The 21458-nt window shown below is 35.7% G+C and overlaps 1 protein-coding gene across 1 annotated transcript in view; it reads left to right on the top strand.

The window, feature by feature from the left end:
* The window catches only part of LOC136036527 (CD109 antigen-like), a 64728-nt gene that overhangs the window by 10595 nt on the left and 32675 nt on the right, over positions 1 to 21458 (top strand). The window contains 6 exon segments of the mRNA XM_065718830.1: positions 1493 to 1717; positions 6368 to 6598; positions 6601 to 6605; positions 11954 to 12112; positions 16980 to 17169; positions 19983 to 20255. Of these exon segments, the coding sequence (XP_065574902.1) occupies positions 1493 to 1717; positions 6368 to 6598; positions 6601 to 6605; positions 11954 to 12112; positions 16980 to 17169; positions 19983 to 20255 (1083 nt within the window).

Genomic DNA, 21458 nt, shown 5'->3' with positions numbered 1-21458 from the left:
TCTTGTCCCAAAAAAGTTTTGTATCTGTGCCAAAACGTTCTAATGTTGCATTTTTTTTTAAAAAAAAACGAAAAGACTAGGAGGATTCGACGACCTACAGAAGACAACTCCTGTTTATTAAATATGAATTTCCGCGTTTCTACTTGTTAATTTGACTTTGATTTGAACTACTGCTTCTTAAATGGTTGGAAATACTGGAAAGACGACTGGGGAATGTCATGGTATACATAACAGAGATCATACTGGCTAGCTGTTGCATCTTTTGCACTCAAATAATTTCAAGTTTTTTTTTATTTTGCTAATACTTTTTCTATCATCATTTTGTAAAAGAGTGCAAAGAACCAATAATTGGCAGAAAGAGTGCAATTCCGATCCGTTGAGTGAAAGAGTGCAATGAGTAAAAAAGAGTGCAATGAGTAAAAAAGAGTGCGTTTAAAAAGACTCGAAAAGAGGGCAATCCCTGGTCCGAGTATTATTTTAATAGTCATTTGGCCATCCAGAAATCAGGGGATGGCTCCAAAGAGGACAATAATTGGTCCACGTACTTAGACATTGACTGCCAGTGGGGTTGGAGGGATCAGTTTTAGGGATTTACAAGATGATTTTATTTCTGTTGAGGGAGGAACAATTCAAGACAAAAATATTTTCAGCATTTTCCTTAAAAAAAAACCCAGCAAAATTGCCCCCGTCCCCAAGTTTTGAAAAATGTATTTCCAATTGTACTCTTTGTCCTCAATTGTCCTTTTTTACTGAAATGAGTAAAAAAAAGAGTGCATTTCACCCAAAAAGAGGGCAAGTTGGCAACCTTGGTCCGAGTGTTGTTTTAATTGTGTTTTGACTATCCAGAAACCATCCGAAAATTTTGGCCATCCAATTAGGGGATGGTCCCAAACGGGACAGCAGTTGGTCCACGTTCTTAAAAATTGACTGCAAGTGGGGCTTGAGATATTAGTTTTAGGAATTTATAAGTTGATTATATTTCCGTTGAGGGAGGAATAATTGGGGACCAAAATTTTGTTTTCGTATTTTCCTTGATAATAAACAACAAAATTGTCCCCATCCCCCAGGTTTTAATTGTCATTCAGATACAACTGACGGAGGCCTAAGGGCACATAAAAATTGTTGTAGACTTCCCAACAGTGAGGGTGGACAGTGGAGGTCTAAGGGAATTATTTTCAAACCATAGCGCAAAGAATGGGTGTTCAGAAAATACAGAATCATTTGGAACAATTTCTGTTTGCTTTGATGTAATGTCGCTCTTTATTTTCATTTCAGAAGCTTTTTTTATGTTTAATTTGTGGTCATTTTTAATATATAACCAGGTTTATCCTAAATATGAGGAGGGTTATCACCCCCTCAAATCTATTGTTGACATCAAAGTTTAAGTATTTCAGATTGAATGCATAAAATATTTGGTAATTTATTTCATTTGATTTTTATTGATTTCTACAAAATTTATTTTACAAGTTATTTTATTCGTTTTATTTTTCAGGTTGGAGGTATTGGCCCTGGCACTTACAAATTGACTGCCAATGGGTTTGGAGGGATCACTTTTAGCAACTCCACAGACTTGGAGTATAAACACAAGAGCTTGTCAGTTTTTATTCAGACAGATAAAGCTGTGTATAAGCCAGGTCAGTTAGTCCGCTTCCGTGTTGTCATTGTGTCGCCACAGCTTAAGCCCAGTGTTATTGGAGCATTTGATATGCATATTAGTGTAAGTGTTCTTTTTTTCTCTCCAGTTATTTTAATGGCGAATTTCGTTTTTAATCACGTTTTAATTTATTCATTACGTTTTTAATTTAATTAATTTGATCATGATTTAATTTCTTAATCAAGATTTTAATCAATTACGTTTTAATTAAGGAACTTGGTTTTGGTTAATTTTAACTAATTAATTACGTTAAATTAATTACGTTTTTTTGTTAAATAATAGTTTTATTATTGATCTTTGTTCAAATGGATAAAGCTGTGTATGAGCTATGGCAGTTAGTCTGCTTCCGTGTTGTCACTGTGTCGCCATAGTTTAAGCCCAGTGTTGTTGAAGCTTTTAGTATGCATAATAGTGTGTGTTTGTTTTTTCTCCAGTTATTTCTGCTTAAAGAATTCAATTAAAAAGGTAGTATATCGTGTTAACTTAATTTAGTTAATGAAATCAAACTTGCTTGAATTGAAATTACTTTACTTTCAACGGGATCAGTGGCATGACTCTGTAAGCTTAGCCAAAGTCGATCAGGTTCTAAATGGGCTCCTGGAAAATTCCGGGGAAGGTAAACAGGAAGGGTTTGCGAAAGCACAGGTTGCCTGGTCCATTGCACTGCCGCCTGGCTGAAGGGCCATGAATAGGAGGTCAGTACTGCCGGTTCGGACTTTAAGAGTCTAGTGTCGCATCATTTTTACTTTGGTGTGAAAGTACATAGCTCAAATACTTTGAAATTAACTTTAGAGATAGCGAAAGAAGAAGACCAAATCATCTACGAAACATCCGATACTGGAAAGCTAAGGCCATTCAATTTTTGTTTATCTCGTTGATAAAATTTCTTAACTTGTCATTCCTGTATTTTCACTACTGGACCGTTTTTAAATTTTTGCTTTTCATTAAAAAGAAAAAAAACTTACCGAGGTCACCAGAAAATACCTTATATACAGGAATGTATATATGACGTTTTTTCTTTGGGTGTGGAGGGGGGGGGGGGGTATAAAATCGTTGGTGAGCAAGGTAAAAAAAATATGCAAAATTATTGAAAATCTATAAACATGTAAAGATTTTTTTCTTGGGGAAGAGGGCGATATAGATCTCAAAGGCACCCCTCTCCGTACGAGCCTGCCTGTATTTCCGATAATTGATGACCCAACTTGCTGTAACAGTTTTGATTTCTTGTTTCTAATTATTCTTTAAAATCTAATTTGATTTGATTGTTTTCTTGTAGTCTTTGCAATAGCAAACTTGATAAAAAGTGATCTATCTCCCATGTTTTATGTGTTTTTTTCTAGCCTAATTGTAGAACAGATAAGGGATGGGGATCGTCTTTGGAAATTGGGATCGTCGTATGATTCCAAAGCTCTTAGATCAAGCCTTCCTTTTTACTGACAACATAGGTAAGGGGACTCAACCACCCTTTGTGTGTCCGGTGCCACACATAGCATCAGAATAAAATTTCAAAGTTGCCGCTCTAATCAGAGCAGTCGAACATCTTAAGAAATATTACTCCAGGGGTGGCATCGTGTGTTTTACTCTATGGGCAATACTGCCCAAATATGTGAATAATTGGCTTAAAATTAGGCTTAATGTATGCTAAAAAAACGTTAAAAAAACGAAAGAAAAAAGACAATAAAAGCTAAAACAAACAGAAATTATTTTGTTCCATGAAGGGGGGGGGGCTGTTCCCTTCTCAATCTTCCGCTCTTTGCGCTTAAATTTTTCAGTACTTTACTGAAAGCATTTATGGTTGCAACAAGCACAGTTAATGGGTAATTGTAAGTATTTCATTTACCAATTGCTTTTTTAAAGATTCTTGAGGCATTGTGAAAATATTTGTTACCCCATTCCAATTGCTCTTGTGTTTGAGGAGTTGGTTTTAAAGCATTCAGGACATCTAGTGAAAGAAGGAGTTTTAAGAAGGGGCTGCTCCCTCATATATGGAATAATTTCTGTTCAATTTAAGTTGTAATGTCCCTCTTTACTCTCATTTGACAAAATTAATTTTTTTATTTAATTTCTGTTTGTTATTAATAACACAAGGAGAGCTTCCTAATGTTTGGGAAAGTCCCCTTCAAACCCACTCTTTACATCAAAGTTTAACTTTTGCAGAACGATTCTTTGAGAAAAACTGCTCGTTTAGTGTATTTACTTTTCGAAATAAAGTATATGTAATAAATAAAGATAAATTATGTGCATAATAAATAAAGTATCATGGTTTATTGTTATCCGTAAATGTCGTTGCTATGACAAGAGTTAGTGCAGTAATCGGTTTCTTATTCTTCTTGTATTTTCTTTTGTTAGTTTTTGTTTTTGTTTTTTTCCTCTACTTCATCTTATCATGCTATGTGAGTGATGAATGTTGAATAAATCAATAAATATTTCCAAAATAAAACTATCATCTCGGCATTAGGAGAGTTTTCGTCCCCTTAGCGCCCATGCTGCACTTTTTATCCATGTATAAATTATACCTAATACAGGGGGGGGGGGTCAAATTTTGAATATGTGATCACCTGAATACTAATTTAATTTGAGAAACGAAACAGTTTATGGCAGATGATTGAATTATTAGCAAAATAATAAACAAAAATATTAGAAAAGAACAAAACAATAATAACGAAAAAACGTTGGAGGGGTAAACCAAAAGAACAAAATAATTTTATAATTTGAATAAGAAGTGCCAAAAATTTCAAGTCAATTTACGATTTTTTGGAGTACGGGTCCAGACTCCGAGCCCCCTCCCCATGCGTTTGTCCCCAAAAATGAGTGAACACATGCATGTTTTGTTGACGCTCAAGTATCTGTATAGTATGCTGGTGTGATTTAGTTTTATAATATTGTTTGTTTACTGTTTAGAAACATTCATTTAATTTAAGCACCTCCCATTTAAGGCTTGAAAATATGGGCCTAAAACACTTTTTTGAGGTCTTAGGTACCTCCCTCCACGTAATGGATCCATTGGCCCACAACCTAACTGATGGTGTGCAACTATACAACACTTTGTAGCCTTTAGTTTTATTCGATAAACGGTCTGTAATATTGTTTCAAGCTGCTGTGATGTAGTTTTATCATATTGTTGATTTACTGTTTAGAAACATTCAATTCATTTAATTAAGCACCTCCCATTTAATAGGGGCTCATTTCTTATTGGTTACATGAATTATGAGGGACAAATATTACAGCCAGCCAGTTTAGTTCTCAGATTTTTCGCGCGATAACATTTTGGATCCATTTGGACTAAAATTGTTTTTTTTTTTACAGATCAAAATGCTGGCTTGATTTACTTTTATGTCTGTTACCCTGTTTTGTTACTCAAAAACGGACTGGATTTTTTAATTTTTGTTTGGATGAACTCTCTTCCAGTAATCTAGGACTAGTGGTTCAACACAGTCATCCCTGAGAAAAGAAACAACAACAAAATAAACACATAATCTAGGACTAGTGGTTCAACGCAATCATCCCTGAGAAAAAAAAAATCAACAACAACAAAATAAACACGTAATCTAGGACTAGTAATCTAGGACTAGTGGTTCAACACAGTCATCCCTGAGAAAAAAAAACAACAACAAAATAAACACGTCTACATAACCATGTTTCTCAGGGAAAATAAGAAATTTAGTATTTTGTAGATAATGGTTTAAGGGTTCTCATACATGTTGAATTTTAGTCAAGATCTATTTTGATAAAACTCCGAGGCAAAATAACAGAATCAATCGACGGAGCCGTATATTAACAACGAAAGGTTCGTTTTGTGATGAACTAGGAACTTCTGGTCGAATAGCATTTTTAGTCATTGTCATCTCAATCTTTTGCACAAGATTTTCTTATTTAATGTATAACTATGCATTCAAAAAAGTACTAAGCGGAGGATCTTCTCCTTGCGAATGTGAATTCCGTCTTTTTGGGCCAATTATTTTTAACTCGTTTCCAGGTTCCATTCTTCAAGCAGAAAGGGTACCACAACTTAAAAATCATATTAAAAAGTTTTTTCTTCGGGAATTTGGTAATGCTAAAGGTTCGAGAAGAAGTTTTTTCTGGTATATTGATTTACATTCTTTTATCGCTTGTTCTGTATTTTTTCTATACTATTTTTATTATTATTTTTATATTATCAGTATTTATTATTATTATTATTGATCATTGTTTATACTATATCATTATTGTTATTTTATGAGAGAAAGGTTAAGATGGGGCTAGGACACGTTCTATGGATGAAAGATGACAGATTGCCAAAAATTGTCCGTGTCAGCCAGACGAAAAGCAGGTTATCCCCAATTGGGGGCCGTAACGAAAAACGTAGGGGAAATCGGAAACTTCTGGAAGAGGGGGGCTTTAAACAGATTGGGATGAAGGAGTAGTGTGCGTAGCTGAGCTGTGTTGGCCTCGGGCGGCTTGGTGCTGCAGTGAGTTGTTAGCAGCAGTAATAATAGTATATTCATTTATTGTGTTTTCCCTTTTATATTATCATTGTTGTTACCCCCTGTATTTTTTCTCTTTTTTTGAATTTATAAGATGAATTGGTAGGAATGATCTCCAACTGGCCGCTTTAATACGGATTTTTTCTGCTTTAACGCTACCTTTTTTCACATTAAGTTTTATTTTGGCCCTTAAAATTATTTTAATTGCACCCCTATTATTATTTACTCACTGATTGATTTTTGTTTTAAGGATGGAAAAGATAATAGAATAAAACAATGGAGTCGTGTATTAACAACAAAAGGCGTGTTTTCTGGTGAACTGCAACTCTCTGATAAGCCGGTTTACGGTGACTGGACCATCACAGTTATGGCCTCGGGACAACGATTTTCAAGGAATTTCGAAGTTGCTGAATATGTCCTTCCTAAGTTTGAAGTTTGGATTGATTTGCCCCCATTTGCTACCTTCAAGGATTCTAAGTAAAGGCTAAGTATGTTATTTTTTCTACTTTTTTCATTTGTGTCCCATTAAAAGTGTCGTTAACTGAATAGCACATAAGAATAGTGACGTAGCAATGGTAGACTTTTTCAGAGAAATTGTCGGTACTTGTTAATTATTCGGAACACACTCAAGAATTTTGATCTGCAACATGATGCAACAAACGGACACAAACCGGTTTAGCTGTCTGTATCCGGAGACAATTAGCTTAGGCTCAGTGGAAGGACTACGTTGTAATTATATTTTAATTAAATATTTAATATATAGAGCTGGTATTTTGGTTAGGTTAGGCTTGGTATTTAATATAATGCGACGTAATGATTAATTTAATATGAATAGTGACGTAGCAATGGTAGACTTTTCAGAGAAATTGTCGGTACTTGTTAATTATTCGGAACACACTCAAGAATTTTGATCTGCAACATGATGCAACGAACGGACACAAACCGGTTTAGCTATCTGTATTCGGAGACAATTAGCTTAGGCTCAGTGGAAGGACTACGTTGTAATTATATTTTAATTAAATATTTAATATATAGAGTTGGTATTTTGGTTAGGTTAGGCTAGGTATTTAATATAATGCGTTCTGCGTGATCTACTTTCCATAATTCTTTGTCGTAGTTTCCATAATTTTGTTTCTGAAGTAGGCCTATTATATTTTTATCATACTATGGTGTATTTCATTAGGATTAATCGTACTTCACTCCTTGGGTGTGTTCCAAATAATTAACAAGTCCTAAATTTTCAAAGAATAATTTTAGAGCTGTAGAGTTGGCGTTGATGCACGAAACGCTGTTCTTTATGGAGTAGTTTGTTTGAGCCCACTGAGTAGGTGGAGGATAAAAGTGCCGCTCTTATGCCTTGGATGTATTTCCAGGATTGAAAAGCACCTTGAATAATTTTATTAAATAGCTAATAAGAGGGGAAACGAAAGGCTCAACTCCCTAGATTGAATGAGAATTTCTTAAATTTTTGGAGATTTCTCGGGGCTGGTCAAAGCAGAACTTTCGACCAAAGCGTGATGGAGAGTTACAATAGTGTCAGTCTCAGGTGTCTTAACACCGCGCCGAGTTTGTAATAGTAGTAAGGGCAAACTCAATGAAGCTGGGTGGCTATAGACCCCCCTTTCCACTATAAGGTTTTATGTGTTTTAAACAGTGGACTAAATACTATAGACGGTTCGTACTTGACCATCTCGAGTGCCAACCGGAAACAGAAAGAAAATATCGGCCGGAAAAAGCACTCGTTCGGCTATTTAATGTTTGCTAGTATTCAGCAGGTGTGCCAGCCCCAATGATTTATCACTATTTCTTGTGATTTTTTATATTGCTTAAACAATAATTCACTAAATCAGCACATAAATCACTGGAATTTTGAAGAAATTAACTAAATCAGCCACAAAATCACTAAAATTTAGTGATTTTTCCTCACCGGGTGGGAACCCTGGTAATCAGTGTTTGCCTGGAAATGAGCTTTGAGATGATAGTGAATAGAATGTAGTTTTATCCATGGAACGTGAGGATTGTGAGACAAGAAGGAACCTCAAGCTCTTACTACCGCTTGGTTGGAAAGGAACAGTGATTATTCAGGCTTTGCAGAACAACTATGGGGCTTGTGCTCCGAGGAAATTTTGCGTTTATGAAAGGTTTCAGAATGGTAGAGGCTGTCGAAGATGATGGGGTTTGTGGAAGAAAATTTTTGGAAACTTTGATGCTGTCAAGAGCCTAGTCGACTAATATAGGAGGCACACAGTTTATTGGATGTCTCAGACTATATGCATATCAGGTAATTCAGCTCGTTCGTTCTGCATGACGATTTTGGCCTCAGTTTACTTTTGATGCGATTTGTCCCAAAAGCGTCATGTTCTGATCAGTTAAATCTTAGAAGTGGATTATCAGCTGATGTTTTGACCGAGACTGAAGCAAACAATGAACAACGCTTTCCACGTGGATCATTTGACTCAATCAAATTCAAATTTCAGAAGTATTTCGACAAGATTATGGCAACCGTTTTCTAGGACTGAAGGAGTTGTGCTTGTTAATTTTTTAAAAGGTTGAAAAAACATGACTGAAGCCTATTATATAGAAGTTTTGAGGACATCGATAGCCGAATTGGCTAAAAACTGTCCAGGACCGCGCTATCATGGAATCCATATGGAATCCTTTATCATCAAGACAACGCCCCGGTCCATTCTTCATGCGTTGCGAAAGAAGTTTTGAGAGAATTTTCGTGGGAATTGGAGTTACATTCACTTTTAGTCCTGACCCAGCCTCGTCTTACCAAACCCAGAGATTAGTTGAAAGTAATAATTTTAATAGCACCGATGAAACAAAACAAGCTGCAAAACATGACTCATACAGCAGTTGCAAGATTTCTTTAGAAATGGAGCAAACGGAAAAACGACCATGGAGACAACCAGCAACCAACAAATGGAGAAATTAATCTATTGTGTTTGAAACATCAATAAAGAACTTGAAGTTTTCTCGTATTTTTTGAATTCCATTTGATTTTTGAGTAAAGAAATGGCTATGATTACAATATCGGCTTCTTTATAATACATGTTTGTCTAAGTTTTGCGGTGTTTATGAGTTCTTTACGTGGTAATCTTTTTTTTTAGCGGAGTTATTTAGCAAAGTTATTTTGGTTGCAAAGGTGTATTTTTTTCAATTTTAAGGAATATGACCTCAAGATGGAGATAACATTGCATCGAATGACTACTCAGACTATACCACAAAGGGCGAAGAGACAGGCCGGATGTCCTGGATTAGGTGAATAAAGGCGAAAATCCTTAGTGATTTCTTAGGAGGATGTCAAAAGCAGTAGTGTTATTGAGAATAGGATGGAGGACGAGTTGCTCTTGTGTCAGTCTCAGTTGGCTTTAAGCTCTGGCCAGTTGGTAGTACCATAACTCCTTAACTTGACCTTAGTTTGTAACTTAACTTCTGATAGGTTAATTACTGATATATTCAATTAGAAAATTGAATTTACAAATTGAAGAGACACAGCGAGAAATGCACTTAACAAGAAAGAAAGGAAGGGAACTAGAAGAAAAAAGATTGGAGGGGAACAAACAAAGCCATGACGCTCATTACCGATTATGTGGCCTCATTATCCGATCTGTAAAGAAAACACAAGTTTCTCCACAAGGGAGAGGTTTTCATCAAAAGTGACCAAAAAATAAAATAAAATACTAATATCGGAGTGGCAACTACTTTGATCACCAAAACCTTTATAATTTGTATTATTTTTTATATAATATAGAGGTGAACTATTTAGTAATGCATTAATTGTATTATTGTAAGTAATTGTATTAATTAAGTAATTAGTAATTGTGTTAATGCATTAATTGTATAGTACATGTCAATCTATTATGTTACATTTGTATTAGTTATCCATGTGGTAAATGTATTACTATTAATTTATAACTATTATTGCTATTTTAGTATTTATGATTCCTCATTAGCTTTTATTAACTTAATTAATAAACTTAATTTAATTACCGATTACTTTTTTTATTGAGCTAATTTGCTAATTAACTTAAATTTAATTGCTTTAAGTTCATTAAGTTATTTTGATGATTTGAACTAACTTTTGTTTTCTTAATGGATGATGGCTATCGGATAATAAGGCCAAGTAATCGGTAGTGAACGTCAGCTATTATTTATCACTACCTTAAGTTGATAAATTGTTTTTTACTATAAGTAAAAAAGGAACTAAGTTATCACCTAAGACACCCTTTAAAGTATACCATCATCTTGTGTAAAAAAAAATGCGGTTTTTTGTAAATAACTGCATAATAATATTTATCTTAAATATTATTTTTTTGCTAATTTTAAAAGCGACTATAAGCAGTAATTTCCCTCAAAACGAGCTATTAAACAGCTATTATAATAATTTTTATTTTAAATGTCATTTTTTTTTGTTAATTTTAAAAGCGACTACAAGCAGTAATTTCCCTCATAACGAGCTATTAAACAGCTCTCTATGATGTTCGAGTGCCCGGCGTGCTGCGGAGAAGGAGAAATGGAAAGAACCACTTCTGGTGCAGAATTTGTGGTTTCAGCCACTTTCCTTGTTTTTCAAGCCAACGAATTTTTCTTGTTGCACAAGCCAAGGGACTGTAATTTCCCTTTATAGAGTTTTTGGCCAACGTAGTTCCAGTGGCGTTATATATGTTTCGATCTGACACGTTTTTAGGCATGTTCTGGGCTATTTTTTGTTATTGGGACATGTTCGTCTTCTACTGTGTTGCAGCTACCATTGCCACCACGATAAACATATTTACAGTTTCAACTGTTCCAAATTGACGGATTTTTGTAGACTTCAACAAATAGGACATAGGTCGTTGACCAAGACAGCATGCACTATTCACTCCCCCCTAAATGGCTTCCTCTTGGACACTCTCAGCTTTAGCTAGGTAACCAGCAATGCAATACCGTGTATTTGGAACTCAAATGACCAATATATTGAACATCAATGTTTGCTTGATTAGCTGTTAATAATGCAGGATTGTAGTCTGATGTAATGCTCGTTATCTTTTCAAAGGAGATAGTAGATTCTTTTTCCTGGGTTTCTACGGTCTGTACAAATAGCCAAACAGTCTATTATGTCATAAATGCTTCGCAAATAATTTCATCTACAAGTTAAAGATGCCAACGATAGTGTACTCCATAACATACTATTACCATTTTCTAGGTACCAATTTTGTTGCTGTACGTTTTTATATGGAAACACGTATTTTACCTCCTCAAAATCAACCTTACCTAAAAAAACTACATATTTGTGAAACTTAAAGATGCCAACGATAATATACTCCGTAATATACTATTACCCTATTCTAGATATCAATTTTGTTGCTGTACGCCTTTATATTGAAACACGTATTTTACCTCCTCAAAATCAACCTTAACCCAAAAAAAAAATATTTGTGAAACAGCTAGATGAGTAAACTTGGCATATTTGGAATCAGCACACTTTTCTGAGCCGGGTAGTCAAAGAATCATTTCTCTTGCAATTTGTTCCCGCTCAAACCGTTCCCTTCCTGGACTAAAATCTATGGGATTTTTCAGGAACCATCTTCCACTTTTTCGTCAATTTTCAAGTGCATTTTCTCCGTTCTTTCGTCCATTGGGAGTAACATTTGGCTTGTTTATGGCAGCGGTAGTTGGCTGAGCTTTACACTATTTTCATAAATAGGACTGACGGTCTGCTCCCAGTGGTCGCTTTTCTACTTGTTCAGTAAATCGAGCAGCTTGCTTGATAGCGATGGAATAATCGTTTGAATCATTTAATATTGATACTATTAATATTTAATACTAATATGTTGTATTAAAATTTCAGGTATACCTATGGGAAGCCAGTTCGCGGTGAAGCTACTGTAGCTGTGTACCCTGAGTATAAAGTGTCGTATATTCAACCATTTTTCACTGAGCCTATTAGGAAGGTCATACAAATCAATGGTAAAGCGGACGTGACTTTCGATTTGACAAACGAATTAAGGTAGTGTAGTTTTCTGATGATAGATCAATACGACGATCCAAAAGGCACTGAAATCTTGATATGTTTCCGTATAATTATTAATATATTGTTATTGATTTAATACAACCCCTCAGCAATTCAAATACGGCCATGCTAAGACTATGCTAAGACTGTTGAGTAAATAGTCTCATGAACCAATTCATCTTTTCTACTTATGGTTTTCTCATTTCGTCGCAGTTTAGATCATTTCCAAAGCTTTTCATAAGGGTTGAGGTTATTTATATTCCTCGATCACCCATCTTAGCCTAAAAAGTGTACTTCAAGATACTGTAATTTTAAGATTTTAATGAACCCATACCGTTTTGATGCACAAAAGACGAAGCATAGATAGTGTTTGTTCAAAAAAAATATGTTAACTCATGTTTGTCGTTGTTGAATTATTGAGGGGGGCACATCTATGTTCATGTGCCTCAAGGGACACTCTGAGATGACTTGTATGGTTTAACGCCTCAGGTCCTCTACAGGTTGGTTAAATTTGAAATTAAAAAAGTAATTAGTTGAAGAGACACATTAAGTACATATTTCATAAAAAATAATAATTTATTTCTTACTCGTCAATTTAACTAAAGTTCAAGGGGAATTACGAATTGTGGCGAGTAAGTTAAAAATGTAAGAAGAAAAAACGAAACATTTCACTAATACTTGAACAGTCCGATTAATGAATTGACAAGTTGAGCAAGTGTCAATTCCTTGCGAAAACGACGATTTGGACACACCCCGCAGTAAAAGCTCCCTTTACTTCCAAATTTGGCACATTTAATTGGAATTCTGGACGGATTTTTTCTTGCGGCCATGTCGCCCAGTACAGCCTGCACATCTATCACCTTTTCATAGGTGAAGCTATGTGTCCTAGGTCTTCTCACTCATAGAACCGTAAAGAGGTATAAATGCATTTTGGAACTCTGAAACAGTCATAAGAGTGGACATGTCACATCTAATTAGAAAGTCGGGCTGTTTCTAGGCCCTAAGTGGGGTTTTGTTCTGTTTCTTTCTTTCAGTTTCCTTCAATACTGTGCGTTGGCCCTACCCCCTCCCCCTCTTAATGTGCAAACATATAGTCAAAATTTGTTTCAAAAGTAACGAAGAAACCGGTTTGTTCTCATGTTTGAGTGGTATAAAATACACAAGTACCGAAATCTTTCATGGAGAAAGAGCAGGATTTCCTGATATTAACTAAGAACGATCAGAAATTAAATTAAAAAAGAAACAAGTTTTTTCAACTGAAACGAGCGACATCAAAACATAAAACGAACAAAATTATTACGTATATGAAAAGAGGTGCCTCCTCCTCAAAACCGCGCTCTTTACGCTAAAGCATTTTTATAGAATTTTAAAAGTTAATGTTCTAATTAAATGACCACTGTGTTTCAGGAATCGTTTTTAAAGAATTAGGACAAAAAGTCAAAACTTCAGTGTATAGAGCAAACTAAATATTGAGGAAAACAGACCAATATAAATTTCCATAGTGAAACTTCCCACATTCATTCAAAATCGTCAAAACAAGAATTTAAATAGTACATAATATGTCGGTTAATTGTGTGTTGTCTCTGGTAATTTTTTTTCTTATTGGGGCTTTCGAGGAGTCATAGCTGTTTACCACTGCTCTCTGACATTCCGCCCTCCGTAGCTGCCGTGCCCCCTAAATCCAGTTTTTCCTCCATTTGATCTTTTGCCTTGCTTGCATTCTGTGGGGTGAAGAAGGTGTGTGCAATCCCAATCCGGTTGGATCTCCCAGTTTTTCCTATTCTGTGAATGTAATCCTCACTATTATGAGGGTAATCATAGTTAATTACATATTTTATGTCGTCGATATCTAGACTGATGTCTAGAGTCCAATCTCGTTGTCTTTGATCTTTGTTGCCGTGAATAGCCTTTGCTGGATGCCCGTCTCTGCGTATACTGTCTGCTATGTAGTCAGCCATTTGTTCTGTTTCTATGAAAATAATTGTCTTGTATTCCTGCTCTTTGGAGATTTTATTCAAAAATAAAATTAACTTAATGTATTTCTCTTGTTCTGAGCACATTTCGACAGTTTGTTGAATATTGTTATTGGCCGATAAATCCTTTGAGCCTACGTTCAATTTGATGTGTAAGTCTAAATAGTCTTTTGCTAGGAGAGAAAAGTTGCTTCAGATCCTTGCCTTCCACGACGTGAATCAGATCTACAAGACCGAGAATTACAGATGGATTGACAAAGCTGTCAAAAAGAGCGTGCGCCAAGACAAACGCCATTTCTACAAAGCAAAGGCCTCGAAAGCTGAAGAAGCTGCCAAGAACGGAGACAGCAGGTCGCTGTACAAAATAATGTACGAGATCATCGGGAAGAACAGAACCAGCGATGGTCCGGTGAAGGACGAAAACGGCATACTGGTTACCGGTCCCGAAGAGAAGAAGGAGGTGTGTGCCAATCACTTTGAAAAAATCCTGAACAGACCACCCCTGGACGAGCCAATCTCCATCCCCGAAGATCCTCAGATCTTGCTAGACATCAACACCGAGCCCCCGACTGAAGACGAAGCTCTGAAAGCAGTCAAAAAGCTGAAAAACGGCAGATCATCAGGAGACGACCGCATCACGGTAGAAATACTGAAATCCTCCATGGACACCTGTGTCACCTATTGGAAAGACTTCTTCGGAACCATCTGGACAACAGCAAAAGTACCTTCAGAATGGCGCCACAGTACGCTCGTGAAGCTCTTCAAGAAGGGTGATGCCACGCTTTGTAACAACTGGCGAGGCATCAGCCTACTCTCGATTCCTGGCAAATTGTTGTCCCACATTATCCTGTCCCGAATACAACGTCACCTAGATGAATACCTGCGTGATGAACAGCATGGCTTCCGCCCAAACCGCTCTTGCATGGACATGATATTCACCCTGCGAATACTCACGGAGGAGAGCTGCGAATGGCGCAATAAACTCTACATGATCTTCATAGACTTCGAAAAGGCGTTCTACTCATTAGAACGCCAGTCACTCTGGAAGCTCCTTCGCCACTATAGTATCCCTGATATCATAGTAAATCTCATCATGGTGATGTATGAAGATACAACCTGTTGTGTGAAGACAGCAGAGGGAAATTCATGCGAATTTCCCATCCTGTCCGGGGTGAAACAAGGATGTGTGCTATCCCCGCTACTGTTCGCAATCATCATCGATTTCATACTGAGGAGCATCGACTCAACTGGGCTACGCCTAAATGATTGCCTGCTGATCGACCTAGATTTTGCTGACGATATTGCCATCATCGAAACCTGCAGAATACGGCTTCAAGCGCTGCTGTCGAGTGTCCAACAAAAAGCAGAAGGTTTTGGACTCAATATCAACGCCAGTAAAACCAAAGGCATAGCAACTAGCGGTTCACCTATGAATATCAAATGTGGTGATAACGACGTGGAATAAGTGGTCCAATTCAAATATCATGGCAGCACCATCGAGAACACGGGATCCACAGCCAAAGAAGTCATCGCCCAAATTGGACAGGCTAGCAGCACCTTTAACAGACTCAAAAAAGTTTGGAGATCGAATACCTTCTCTTTCCGGCTTAAGCTCCGCCTGTTCAACAGCAACGTCCTGCCTGTCCTCCTCTATGCATCTGAAACATGACATCTCAATCAAGAACATGAGAGGAGAATTCAGTCGTTTGAAAACGACCCAGAATGTAACGAACGAGCATATTAGAAACATCACATGTCAACCGTCCCTCATCGAGACCATACGAAGGTGCAGTTGGAGCTACCTCGGATATGTGCTGCGCATGGACGATTCCAGAATTCCCAAGTCTACTTTTTTCTGGTTACCCGAAGGCACCCGCCACAGAGGAAGACCCAAAAATACACTCCGTCGTACCTACAACAACGACCTGCGGCACCTTCACGCCTCAATTCAGCCAGAGTGGAAAGACACCTTCGCAGCCGCAAGTTTCAGAGACGACTTGAGACTCTTCTTGGACGCCGTGAGCGCCTCTGGAGGCACAGGAGGATCTAAGGTCTAGGGTCTCAGGTAATGAAATCGGGAAACGTTTTCGCCATTGTCACATCTCTAGTTATTATACTACCATTCTTAGCTGGCCTATTGTAAATTCTTACGAAATCTACCTAGATTATAATTATACTTTCCTAGGTAGGCTATAATTCTAATCTAGGTAGCCGATAGATACATATATTTTGGTCAATTCTGCATTCTCTAAATAGTTGCTTAAGCAGAAAAATAGTCATAATGATACTGGCCGGGGGAGTGTGTTTGTGTTTGGGCTGATTTTTATGATGTACTGAAAAGATTAAAAGATGCACATTTTTTTATATAATTCAATGGGTAATAGTTCTTGTATAAAGTTTCTAATTGATGGATAATAGTTGTTGATTCTCGGCTATTTTTAATAATATTTATGAAATTAATGAACCAGTATATACCTGTCAGAGAGGTAGCATCATTCTGACCAGAATTTTTTGTTTAAGGCCAACTCGCGCTAATATTCTACTAATGCTGAGACATAGTAAAAGCACTTTTGATGCCTCAAAATTGAGTATAATTTAAGGTTATTTATGGCCTTTTTCATTTAACAATCCCAATTAATCCTTGAAATTCGAATTATATTGGTTGTAACAGGCTCCCAAAAGACTCTACCCATAGTCATCCCAGCCATAACATCTGAGAGGTGTCTAAACCAGGAGTGAGAGAGCTGACATATCCTCCTAGTTGTCTTTAATTTTAAAAATTTATTTTCAAAATTTGACTATTCAAAAAAATTAAATTGAATATTATCAAATAATATTATACTAAACAAAATTTAATAATTCTGGAAATTTAATTTATCTTTTAATTTTAGGTTGACTGACGACTATGATCGGGAAATTCGGTTTGATGTGACAGTTATTGAAGCGTTAACTCTTCGAACTCAAAATATAAGTTCTTCAATGAAGCTTTTCAAATATAAACATAAGCTAGAGCTGGTAAAGACGTCGGATAACTTTAAGCCTGGCCTTAAATATACTGCTTTCTTAAAAGTCGCCTACCAGGTAATTCATATTTTGGTTGTTACCAAGCACAGTTTAAAAAAGTTTGTGTTTAAATACTAACTTTGACACGAGAAAGGCCGCCTCGAGGAATACGAAGTTCAAAAGACTTCAAAATAAAAACGGTTTTGACCTCCTTGACCCATCTTAAGTCTACTAATAAACTTTGATTTTTATTACTTTCTTTTGGTTGTAAAAAATTATGAAGTTTTTTAGGACAATATAACGTTTTTTCACTGTTGTGATGTTGAACCACAAGAACAAATTAGCCAAGATACTTAGTTAGATTTGACAACGCTTTTCACCCGTTCAAATTCAAATGTTAACAATCTGTATATTTGAAAAGACATCTAAACCTTCAAAAGAAAACTGCATTTTTTTAAGCTATTTGTGTCATATATTTTTAGTTTACTGTTTGTAGATGATTGCCTATGGTTCTTTTGTTGGTTTAGTGAAATTTTAGAAATTATTAATTTAAGAAGTTATGAAGTCTTTAGGGTAGTATCACTTTTTTATCAGGGCTACCATGTTTTTCGTCAGTTGAAATTCGGTGGTTCCCAAATGCACATACACTTTAAAAGGAATACTGGATCTTTTGATAACTGGATTGAAAAAGGAACTTTTTGAAAAAGAAAAAAATTGATCTGTTTTTTGTCTTTAACGAATTGTTTTTGGTTTTTTTTTGGCCACGTTTTCTTTGGAACCCGCTATTGACAAAAACTGTTTAACTTCACATGCAGGTTTTTTAGTTAAAATTTGAATTCCCAATTTTTCCCTGTTGGTTCCACAATGGTTAAACAAGTTTCCAATTAACCACTTTAAGCAATCACATCTTATTTTCAATTTTATTGGTACTTTAAGTAAATTGGAAATATAACATATATTTAATTAGCTTTTAAGGATTTTGATCCTTTTAGGATAATTGACATCCAATTTCTTCACAGACGATATTTGAATTACATAAAAATTTTTCACCTTTTCAAGAAGCTCTTTAATATTTGATCCCTTCTCTGCTAGAAACAACATAAACTTGCCTTAGAAATTGATAGCTACCGAAACATCTAATAGATAATTTTCATTCCATAATAATTTTCATTCATTCATTCTATAGTTTTCATTCCATAGAATGTAATTACACCTACACCTTCACTTCAAAGAGAACTAAACCCTCAAAGGAAAGCTATACCTTCTTAAGCTGGTTTCGTATCAAATCAGGAGTTAGATTAGGTTGTGTTCTATCCCCACTTGTATGGATTATTTTGATGGACTTGGTCTTAAGAAGGACAGGAAAGGCAATGAGAGAACGCGGAATCAAACTTGGAAGAAAACTTTCCTAGACTTAGATTATGTTGAAGCTTTGATGAATGTGTGAGCAAAATGAATGTTATTTATTACTATGATTGCTTAGACTTGATGAATTATAAATATGATACTTTTTAGACTTGATAAGAGAAGTAAGAGAAGAACAGTGCGGTTTTAGAAAAGGAAGAGGACGTGTCAACCAAATTTTCACTCTTAGGTTAATAATTAAGAAGTGCCTGAGTTATCGAACACCTTTGGTCCTCAGTTTTATTAGATTATGAGCAGGCGTTTCATTCTGTTGATAGAAAAGCTTTAGCGAAGTTCTTATCCTTGTGTGGTATACTAGAAAAATGAATTAAAGTAATTAGTGATATGTACGAGAATAACACTGCTGCAGTTAAGGTAGGAAATGAGGTTAGTAGCTAGTTTCGTATTAAGTCAGGAGTTAATCAGGGTTGTGTCCTACCCCCCTGATCGTTTTGATGGACTTTGTCTTAAGGAGCAAAGGAAAGGTAATGGGAGGACGCGGAATCAATTAGGGGGAAAAATCTTTCCTGGACTTGACTGAATGAACGCTTAAAGGTTTTGCGAGTTTAGGGTCCTAGAATAGGTTTGAAAATTAATATTAAGAAGACTAAGTCACTAAGGCTAGGAATAAGTGAAAACGAAAAGGCGACTTTGTTTAGCAAAAAGATCGATCAAGTGGACAGCTTCAGTTACCTTGGTAGTATTATTAGTAAAGACTAAACTGGTCGACCACATCCTCTAGCTTTTCTAAAATCGCACTGTTCTTCTCTTATAACTTCGTCTACAGCATCTCTAAGTCTAAAAAAATTAGACTTAGAGAGACTTAGGTTGTCTGAAATTTAGTAATGCATGAGGACACATTTAGCTTCTTCTTATTTTCTTTTATGTGATTTTAGTTTTTCTTACTGTAATTCTTTTTTTATAGATTAGCAGATTTTTCTGCGACCAGTTTTCTTAAAATAAAGAACAAAATTCTTTACCCCCCCCCCTGTTAATATGGGATCTGGAAAAAAAAGGCAAATGTAAAAAAGGAGTTAATATCATTTGGTTATTTTAATCTAATATCTTCAAGTATTTACTTGAAATAACTCAAAGAAAAGTCCTCCAATAAGCTTTTCAAGAAATCTGTCATTTTTTGAAAACTTATTTTTGTAAGGCATTTGTATGCCAGCCAATCTATCGCCAATTTTCTTATCAAATAATTAATTGAATTCGCCTTCACAAATAATCTTATTCGAAATATAGTTTTCATTTTAATGTTTAGGATGACAAACCAGGATCATAGTCACGGAAACTACGTCAACACCTCCTATAGAATCCCTAAAAATGGCATTGTTGAGTTGACTTTTTTCCCATATGTGCATGAAGATGCATTCCTCTCCCCCATATAATCAGTAAAAAATTCATAAGTTCCTTCTCCCTAAAACCCTTCCTAAAGAAATTTGCTCACAAATTATTCCAAATACAGTTTTAATTTTAATGTTTAGGATGACAAACCAGTTCAAGACGAAAACACCGAAGTTGCAGTTCGATACGGGTATTCTCACAATCACGAAAACTACGTCAACACCACCTATAGAGTCCCTAAAAATGGTATTGTTGAGTTGACTTTTTTCCCACCTGTACATGAAGATGCATCTGTATTAGGAATCGAAGCTCATTACAAAGAGCAAGAAGAGTGGTTCTCAACGGTCAGCAGAGCCGAATCGCCGAGCGATACGTATCTTCAAGCTATTTTGATGACCTCTAAAGCTTTAAAGGTGAGGTTTTTTGAGATGGCAGTACTGATACAGAGTTTTAGGAGGACTTTATTTCACAATTTACTATCAATAATTTTTTCTTTTTGTATCAGCTAATTTGCTTTTTGTCTGCATTTCTCGTACTGTTGCTGTTATAACCATTACTATTACTGTACTCATTACTGTTACATTTGTGCAGCAAAATCAGAATTAATTATTATTATTTAAGAATTAACGACGCTTCTTGACTACTAAGGTCCCTGCGTCGGCCCTGCAGGGCATTCCTGCTGTGTGATTCGATCTCTGGGTCCCGTATTACCAAGCTAAGGTCAAATCCACTGCGCCACCACAGGACAAAATCAGAGAATTGCAGTGACAAGAACTTTGTTTGAATTCCTCCATCAAGACTAATTTTTTCTCATGTATTTTCTACTAATACCATGTTTTTGCATCGCCCCAAGTCCAATTAGATAGTAAGTCCAAAAAACCCAATGTTATCATCTGAGGGCTCAATAAGGCTTAGAAAATTAGGCCATTGAAACGTACACCTCTTGTTATTTTATCCCCGTCCCTACACAAAGATCTACCATCTCTCCTTAATAATAGATCACTTCAGTTAAATAAATGATTAAAATAAACGCTAGAAACATTTTTGGGAATAGGAAAGGAGGTTTTAGACGGAAAAATCTTGCCAGACAATTTTATTCCCGCTCAAAGGAAATTTTCCCCAAAAATTTTTCCCCGCTGAAAATCTATTGCTCCACATCAATTTTAACTTCAAGAAAAGGATTGTATCAATTGTTTTTTGTTTTTTTTTTCGAAAGTTGTCACCAAAACCCTATTAAATAAGCTAATTTCTGCGCTTTATACTTTTGTACTACCGAATATTTTATTCTTTTACTCTTTACTTTATACTCTTTACTGTTGCAACTCTTATACTTTACTTTTATACTCTTTACTGTCGCAACTTTTATACTTTACTTTTATGCTCCCCATCAGTTGCAACTTCAATAAGAGGACTGTATCATTTGTATCTTTTTTTTTCGAAAGTTGTCTCCAAAAACCTAATTAATAAGCTAATTTCTCCGCTTTATGCTTTTGTACTACTGAATCTTTTATTCTTTTACTCTACTTTTATGCTCTTTACTGTCGCAACTCTTATGCTTATTTTTATACTCTTTACTGTTGCAACTTTTATTCTTTACTACTTTTACTTTACTCTTA

Source organism: Artemia franciscana, chromosome 15 (genome assembly GCF_032884065.1).
Source record: "Artemia franciscana chromosome 15, ASM3288406v1, whole genome shotgun sequence".
Lineage (NCBI taxonomy): Eukaryota > Metazoa > Arthropoda > Branchiopoda > Anostraca > Artemiidae > Artemia > Artemia franciscana.
Note: the sequence above shows the minus strand (reverse complement) of the source record. Positions and strands in the feature narration are given on the sequence as shown.